Below are 9307 nucleotides of genomic sequence, written 5' to 3' on the forward strand. Positions count from 1 at the left end.
AGTTTCTGTTACAGAAACTCTAGCATTTAGTTAATGTATAGTATTGAAATGGTAAAACAGACAGCAAAACAAAAGTAACACCAGGAAAATAAAATACTGTAACATAAGTAATACATTATATTCAATAATATTCATATTTTTAAAGGAAAACTGTCCATGGGTGGGAATAGTGTACATTCAGAAGCCCCCAAAGAGAGGTGAGTCCGGTGGTAACGCACAGTGAGCTGCGGCTACAGTCACATCTTTATGGCCTGACGGCAGAAAAATGCGGCTTACAGAGGCACCCACACAAACAGCTACAAATAATGTGAAAATCTAATATGATATAAAATAAGCAGATAAAATACTGTAACATAAGTAATACATTATATTCAATAATATTCATATTTTTAAAGGAAAACTGTCCGTGGGTGGGAATAGTGTACATTCAGAAGCCCCAAAGAGAAGTGAGTCCGGTGGTAACGCTCAGTGAGCTGCGGCTACGGTCACATCTCCCCTGCAAATAGAAAAAGAAGCCACAAATATGACCTGTTGCATATTACAAAAGAAGCCGCTGTCAGAAATGATCATTTTAGTGAAAATTTTTCAACAAATAATAGTGCAGAAACACAGAATATACATAATATAGCACCCACACAAACAGCTACAAATAATGTGAAAATCTAATATGATATAAAATAAACAGATAAAATATTGTAACATAAGCTCTAGCATTTAGTTAATGTATAGTATTGAAATGATAAAAATTGGGTTATCAAATTAGCAGTGGCTCATTTGGGGGTGAGTGTAATAAAAATACGAGCATTAATATAGGCTAGTTTTTGTCAAAATTTTCAAGTTTAATCCGCTGTTTGGGCAGAAATTATCATTTTAGTGAAAAATTAACTAATAATTATATATAATATGACCTGGGGTGAGTGTAATAAAAATACGAACATTAATATAGGATAGTTTTTGTCAAAATTTTCAAGTTTAATCCGCTGTTCGGGCAGAAATTATCATTTTAGTGAAAAATTAACTAATAATTATACATAATATGTCCAGAATATACTGTGCTTGTCTGAAAGTTTCACACTGATAGCTAACAGTATTGCTCTGGTTGCAGAATGCACTCTCAGCACAAATACATATAGAAGCGCTATTCACTATATGTGAACACTGTGTATAAAATACACTGCTCTGATTACAGAGGCAAATTCATTTCAGCTGCCTTAGTAAATATCACGCCTGTCTGATACATACTTTATTAAAGTCTATTAAAACTCATACAGTGTCTGTCATTTTTGCACTTCTACATCTGTGTTTTGCTTTTACCGCTTCGGTAAGTTATCACACATAACACAGTCCTCTGAAAGTTTCACACTGATAGTTAGCAGTATTGCACTGATAACAGATTGCACTCTCAGCACAATTGCATATAGAAGCTCTATTCACTACAGCAAGCAGTGTGATGTGCCATTGCAGTCTGATACACACTGGTACAGCAAGACGTGTAATGTGACAGTTAGACTCTATTTAATACAACATATAATGAATAAACAGCATGGTGTATTATAAAACACAATTTTGTGTCATTTTAGTGAAAAATTAACTAATAATTATACATAATATGTCTTTTAAGCTAAATCATGCATGTGTACATACATATTTAATGTTTTTGCTTTTTATATTCTGTAAGAATTTTTATATTATTGAAGTGTCTTTGTCAAAATTTGTCATTGTTCTGTCAGAAATGATCGTTTTAGTGAACAATTTACTAATAATTATACATAATATGTCCAGAATATACTGTGCTTGTCTGAAAGTTTCACACTGATAGCTAGCAGTATTGCTCTGGTTGCAGAATGCACTCTCAGCACAAATACATATAGAAGCACTATTCACTATATGTGAACACTGTGTATAAAATACACTGCTCTGATTACAGAGGCAAATTCATTTCAGCTGCCTTAGTAAATATCACGCCTGTCTGATACATACTTTAATAAAGTCTATTGCCTTGTATTGTATATCTACCCTTGATTATTGTCGAGTTATGTGTAAGCCGGTCACTGTTGGTGAAATGGCATATTATATCTGTATTTTATCTATTAACCACACGAGCATGTAGCCCCTTATCACACATAACACGACCTCTTAAAACTCATGAAAATGAGAAACTGCGTTATAAGCTGAAAAATATGCTGTTTCATTCTAAATGGGCAGTGGCCAGTTGTCTCTAAAATACATCTTACAGAAGCCCCAAAACAACTAGGATATAATTATATAACGGGCCATCGTGTGTTATAAAAAAAAAACAAAAAAAAAACAACACAATTTTGCACATATGTGCCACAAAAGCAACTGTTTGTGTTAATGTATCCAATTAACAATATGTAAAAAATCTATTTAAAACAAATACCAGGATAATAATTGCTGTATCAAACAATATCATACTATATCAAAAGCTGACAGCCAGACAAGGAGAGGCAGCTGCTGACAGGGCGGGGAGGATGGGTTACACCCTTTTGATACATCTTGATAGGGGGCGGGGCACCTGTCAAATTGAGTTTGACGAGACCACCCGCTTATACACTACTACTGACGACTTTATTCTTCGTGTCGGTGCAATTGCAACGATACCAGATTTATATTGGGTTTTTATATTTGGCTGTTGTCACACACTAAAAAATGTGTGTTTTATTGCAAAAACTCATCATCGCCGTATTTTGAGAGCTATAATTTTTCCATATTTTGGTCCACAGAGTCATGTGATGGCTTCTTTTTTTGCGGGCTGAGTTTACTTTTTTATAGGTACCATTTTCGGGCACATGACATTTTTTGATCGCTTTTTATTCCCATTTTTGGGAGACAGAATGAACAAAAGCCAGCAATTCAGGAATTGCTTTTTGTTTTGTTTTTGTTTTTTTACCGTTCCGCGTGTGGTAAAATTGATAAGGCATATTTATTATTCTGGTCAGTACGATTACAATGACACCCCATTTATATATTTTTTATGTTTTGTCGCTTTTACACAATAAAAACTATTTTATAGAAAAAATAATTGCTTTTGCATCGCTTTATTCTGAGAGCTATAACTGTTTTTCGGCTGATGGAGCTGAATGGCAGCTTTATTTTTGCGGGACAAGATGACAGTGCAGCGGTCCCGTTTGTATTTACATTTGCCTTTTTAATTTCATTTTATTCCATTTTTTGTTTGATGATCTAATGATAAAGCATCATTTTTTGTCTTTTTTTTTTTTTTTACGGTGTTTACTAAAGGGGTTAACTAATGTGACAGCTTTATGGATGCGGCGATACCAAATATCTGTACTTTTATTTTTATTTCTTTTTTTTGTTATAATAATTATTTATGGGTACTATAGATAGATAGATAGATAGATAGATAGATAAAAAACAATACAGCAGCACATGTGCATGAATCTAGGCCATGTGAAAACACAAACATTCAATATAGATTATACTTCTCAAAAATATATATATATTTTTATTTTTTCATAAAACTTACAGTAATAGATGAAATGAAGGTTCTTAGCGCATAAATTGGCTAACTCATGTATGCCCATCAACCACGGCAAGGTGACCTCCCTCTGATGGGTCCTACTCTACTGTACATGCCACTTTCGGGCCACCAGCCTACAACTATGGACAAAACATGTCACTCTCGGGCTAAAGGTACCGTCACACTCAGCGATGCTGCAGCGATATAGACAACGAGCCGATCGCTGGAGCGTCGCTGTTTTGGATGCTGTAGAGACGTCAAACACAGCAGCTCCAGAACGATGCAGGAGCGATCCAGTGACGTAACGGCGACTCACTTATCGTTCTCGCTGGTTGTTAGCTCCATGTAAAACATTGCTGGCGTCGTTGCTTTTGATGTCAAACATGACGATACATGCCGACCTGACGACGAAATAAAGTTCTGGACTTCTAGCTCCGACCAGCGATATCACAGCGGGATCCAGATCGCTGCTGCGTGTCAAACACAACTAGATCGCTATCCAGGATGCTGCAACGTCATGGATCGTTGTCGTTCTCATTGCAAAGTTGCTGAGTGTGAAGGTACCTTTAGCCTACAATTTATTGGCAGGTAGGGCTGATTACGGCCACCTGCAAGGTCAATGGGAGGAGTGCACATGTTCACATTAGGAGTGCTGGTTGTTTTTTTTTTTGTTTTTTTCTCTATTTAGTTACTGGATGCTGGCTGCTTCCAGGCTGATCTTGCACTCCTCCCATTGACCTTGCAGGTGGCCATAATCAGCTCTACCTGCCCATAAATTGTATACTTCCCGCAAGAAGTGACTCAGTGTTACACCCAACCCCTGAAGCAGAATTCTATGATGACACTTTGTATAAGGGTGATGACAGCAGTACCAACCTCCCAGATGACTTCATGTTTAAGAATCCCCTGTGCATGCTGGAATATTATAACAGTCAAGGCTAGAAAGGAGAGTGGACCCTCTGGACTGTGGGAAGACCTACCCCTGGGCGAGTGGACCTAGTAGCACCGACCCCTATACAGGGACCGTCAGGGACAGGCCCAGAGGTCACTTACCCACGGTGAAGTACCGAGAGGGACAGCTCACGGGAGGAGAAGCAGAAGGCACGGAGAAGCAAAACCGGGAAGACGAAGACAACTGGAGACAAGAAGCCGGAACTGAAAAGGACTGTGCAAGAAATAACAAAAGACAACGTAAGAAACTTAAAGCAGGCACAAGGGGAATACAAAGGGGAAGTATGGACAACCAGGAACGGAGAAGAGAGATGCAAAGCACAGAACAAGAGGTACTGAGTACTAAGCACAGGAATAGGGGCCAGAAGCACAGGAAATGCTATGACAATCAGGCACCTGAGCACAGGAGAGACTGCCTCTTATAGCAGAGGCAGAGACAGGATTGGTTGTGGCATTACTGACCTTGACCTAGACCCCAGGGAGTAGGATTAGGCACAACGCGCCTGCGCTTATTAGTGAAACTAGAGCGCCTGCGCAATCCCCGCAGTCCTGCTGAGACCGAAGAGGCCGGAAGTGAAGAGAGGTTGCTGGCAAGACTGGACCCGGAAGTAGAACGCCGGGCGCGCGCGCGTGCAGGAGGAAAGAGAGTGCCCGAGCGGCGGGAGCGCGCCGCGGCAGGAACGGAAGCCCCAGCCGGAGAGGTAGAGCGGAGACACCTGGACTCAGTGATGGAACCGCGGCGGGCAGCGGCAGAGGTAACAGCGCGGCGGGCAGCGGCAGTGGGAACAGTGCGGCGAGCCGCTGCAGCGGTAACAAATATTCAAACAAAACACAATCGGAAGTGAAAAAAAAAACCTAAACGGACAGTAAGTTAGAGAAGGAATGGTAGGGATATTTAAGTGAAGTACATTATAAAAGTGATTACATTATTAGATTAAATCAACATTTATTATGAAATTCACCTTAGGTGTCAGACTCCTTTCAGAGTGTTTTTTTAAATTCCATTCTACTACCAGTCTGACTGTAAACGTTAGACAGGACCTATTACTTGTCATAAATGTGTTTGTACAGTAATATTCCTTTAAGACATTCTCTGTAGGCAAGGTGTCTGATAGTTCTCATCTCACAATGGCAGAGCACCTCCTCCGAAATCTTCGGATTTTCGTCTTTTCCCAGGGGTTGATTCAGGAAACCCTAGCCTAGGCTCCATACTCTCTCACAAGCAATGAGATTGAAACAACTTAGGCTACTTTCACACTAGCGTTGTTTGCTGTACGTCGCAATGCGTCGTTTTGGAGAAAAAACGCATCCTGCACAGTTGCCCGCAGGATGCGTTTTTTTCTCCATAGGCTTGCATTAGCGACGCATGGTCACACGTCACATCCATTGTGCGACAGATGCGTCGTGTTTTGGCGGACCGTTGGCATAAAAAAAGTTACATGTAACTTTTTTTGTGTATCGTGTCTGCCTTTTCTGACCGCGCATGCGCGGCCGGAACTCCGCCTCATCCTCCCCGAACATTACAATGGGGCAGCGGATGCGTTGAAAAACTGCATCCGCTGCCCCCGTTGTGCTTAATTAACACACTGTCCGTCGGTACATCGGGCCGACGGTTTGCAACGGCCCCTACCGACGGACTAGTGTGAAAGAAGCCTTAAAAGGTGTTTTCGACTGTCAAGAAAGTGGACCACAAATACTCTAAAATACCTAAATAGCAAATACAGCTTGTACTCACCATCCCCGGCTACAGCCTCAGCTCCCTGCTGATTCTCAGTGATTTGGTTGCAGTGGTTGAGTTCCCGCCTCTGCACAGGGGCAGTCTCGAACCATGTCTGCTGCGGTCCCCCATTCTTCTCCAGCCGCAGTGGAGCCTGCTCAGCAGAGATGTTAGTTTCAGTGTCTGGCTCAGCCTGATACTGCGTGGATGGTTACTGCTGCCTTTCCAGGCTCAGCCATTGTAGCCAGTACTGGTCAGCGGCGAGCAGACGTCTTTGGGACTAAGTCCTGCTTTTCCACTTCTGAGCATGCCCAAGGTAAGACCTCTCATTTGAGGTCAGGGGTGACATGCTCAGGTGCTGCAGCAGCTCCCATTGGTCCTCTAGGAAGGTCCTGAAGTTGCTCAGGTACTGTAGCAGCTCCCATTGGTCCTCTAGGAAGGTCCTGAAGTTGCTGCAGCTATAAAAGGTTTGCATGGCTGCACGGCCATGCGCTAGAATCAGCTTATGTCATGAGCTTTTGCTATTCAGTGGTCTTGTCTGCTTGTGGTCAGGGTCCGGCTGAAGTAAGCCACTAGAATACCGGCACCACCGGTGAGGAGTTTTGCATGGTGAATTCAGGGCTGGCGTAAAGCCATCAGAATTCCGGCTCCACCGGAGAGGAGGTGTTTGTGTGCTTGCTACTCCCTGACCATTGATTGCTTTTGCTCTGTTAGGCAGCTGTGTTCCCCTGTGACGCTAACAGGGCACAGCGTTTTCCCTTCTATGCGACTCTGTGAAGTAAAAGAGTTTACTTATGCCGCCATTTGCTAGCAGCAGGTTCGTCTCCTGCACGGTGGATCCCGGGCTGCGAAAACACCAATAATTATATCTAAATATACTCGGTGCGTTCCGCCAGCCGTAACGGTGGCGATGTCACATCAACAACATGCATCACTGCTGTAACCAATCACTGAGCTCAGTGGCTCATGGGGTGAGGGGATTAACAAAAGACTAACATCATTAAAAATTAACTTTTATTAGAATTATAATAAACGACCAACAAACACATATAACGCCTAACCAGGCAACTAGTAGTACGCTGACTTACAGCTGACTAAAATATCCAGGGGATATACCTAGTTCACCCTATTGTCCCCTAGATAGATCCTGCCTATCATTGGAGGTTGGTGGAGCGGCCCCCAAACGCAGGGCAATGGGGTACCCGGTACCAGGTCTCTCTGTCTCGGTCCTGGGGATGTCACGGTGGCAAGACCCGGTCCGTGGCCCTGCTAAGGGGCGTCCAGTTAAAGGTGATGGTGGGTGGTGCAAGATGCGATGAATAACGAGGACACAGGGTTGCAGTCTCTTTACCTTTTTTTACTGAAGGCTTCGGCATCCGCAATCCAGAGCACTGCTAACAGGGCTGGCTGAGACCGGCCGGTCCGAAGGCACATCCAGAGTTCCCTTTGCAGGAAATCCGTAGCCTTCCTACTTGCACCTGTGTGTTGTAGTACCTCCCTGCTGAGCACCACGGGATAGTCCTCACAACTCTTGTATCTGTTTCTGATGTTCTCTCTCTCCGTCCCCCAGTTGGTATGGCTAGGACGCACTCGTATGACGGGGTAGGCCTGGAGTTATTTTATAGGGACCCTAGAGATGCCCCTCTCCCACAATTGCCTCCATTGTCTGCCTAGGTGATTAGGTGAGACAGCCAACCTAAAGTTAACTGCCCTGCCGTGATTCGGAGTAGTGCGTAGAGCCAGTACTCCCTCGGTGTTCCGGCTACGCGCCTCAGAAGGATGTTGCCACGATCTTAGGGCACGACTCCTCCCGGTATTATCTCCTTAGTGCTGTGATCTCGTTTCTCACTTCTCCACAATATCCTTCGCTGCTTGTCCTTCCTTAGGATGCCGCCGCAATGAGGTGCAGGCGCGGCTCCGTAACGATCTGTCTCTTGCTAGGCCACTGTCAGGATCCCACCCCTGACAGGGACCCCCCTGGGTCCTCCCAAGCAACGCTCTCCTCTCACTAGATGTTACCTGGGCAAAACCCAGTCAGCTTCCCTCTAACTTCCTATCCAACCCCCAGTTTTACCAGAGTGTGAGGAGTGGCCTAATACATAGAATCCTTTGCTCCCCCTGGTGGCCGGGGTGTGAAGTGTAATGTGTGACTGTGATACCTGGTCAGGCGAACTCCTTTAGTGCAATCAGACGTAACATCACTCCCCTTAGTGGCAGAGCGACATTACTGCAATGACCAGGACTCTGGGGCGCTGCACTGGCACCCTACCATGAATGCAAATTGGCACCCCCGCTCAACAAGGACAATAGGGTGAACTAGGTTCACCTGTTGGTACATCCTCTGGATATTTTAGTCAGCTGCAGGTCTGCTTTTAATTTTTAATGTTTTCTAATTTTTAATGTTATTAGTCTTTTGGTAAGCCCTTTCTGAATTAATCCTTGAATCAAGCTACTATAAATTTCTCAGTGGCTAATGCCATCTACCGCAAAAAACTATTGTTCTTTTTTTTTCTTGGAAGCCCACAGCAGCTTTCTTCCAATTTCTGAGACCCAGAGTAATCTATTCTTCATGTCCTCTACTATTATTCCGAATTATGATGTAAAGGTGCATTATGATCACTAAGAACATGTGATATAACATGACAATGTAAAAACATGTTTGTTTTTATATCCTGTAGGTGGAAGATGCAAAATTTGGATCATCACTTGGAGCAGGATTTCTTGGAGTGATAGTTGGGGCGGCTATGTTTCTTGGAAGACTTGTTCGTTTAAATTAGGGAAATGCCTGGATGTCAGAGAGACTCAACTTCAGAACATTCCAAACCTTTTAATTCAATGTCTTGTAGCAAATCATGGCAGATACAATGGTTGTTCTACAAAGCAAAACAAAAATAAATGAACTCCAATATATATTCGTTTTTACTGACAAAATTGAAAATTGTAATTACCAGTGGAACAAATAGTCCGAATACTTCTATATACCTTGTGACATAGACTTTGTGTCCCATTAAGTCCTGCACTGAGAATGGAGATCACAGAAAATACAATGGAAGCTATGAGCCCAGAGGTGTATCTAGGTTTTCTGGCACCAGGGGCAAGAAGTAAGTTTGGCACCCTCCAAGCACATACAGTTGTGT

General features: G+C 43.0%; 1 protein-coding gene across 1 annotated transcript in view; it reads left to right on the top strand.

Annotated features, from left to right (window-relative positions):
- Positions 1-9078, top strand: part of LOC143809606 (phospholipase A and acyltransferase 3-like) — a 39883-nt gene extending 30805 nt beyond the window's left edge. Inside the window, exon 5 of the mRNA XM_077292652.1 lies at positions 8849-9078. Within this exon, the coding sequence (XP_077148767.1) occupies positions 8849-8947 (99 nt within the window). The 3' untranslated portion in view covers positions 8948-9078. The remainder of the gene's footprint in view (positions 1-8848) is intronic.
- The last annotated feature ends 229 nt before the right edge of the window (positions 9079-9307 follow it).

The sequence above is a fragment of the Ranitomeya variabilis genome, chromosome 2, assembly GCF_051348905.1.
Source record: "Ranitomeya variabilis isolate aRanVar5 chromosome 2, aRanVar5.hap1, whole genome shotgun sequence".
In the NCBI taxonomy this organism is placed as follows: domain Eukaryota; kingdom Metazoa; phylum Chordata; class Amphibia; order Anura; family Dendrobatidae; genus Ranitomeya; species Ranitomeya variabilis.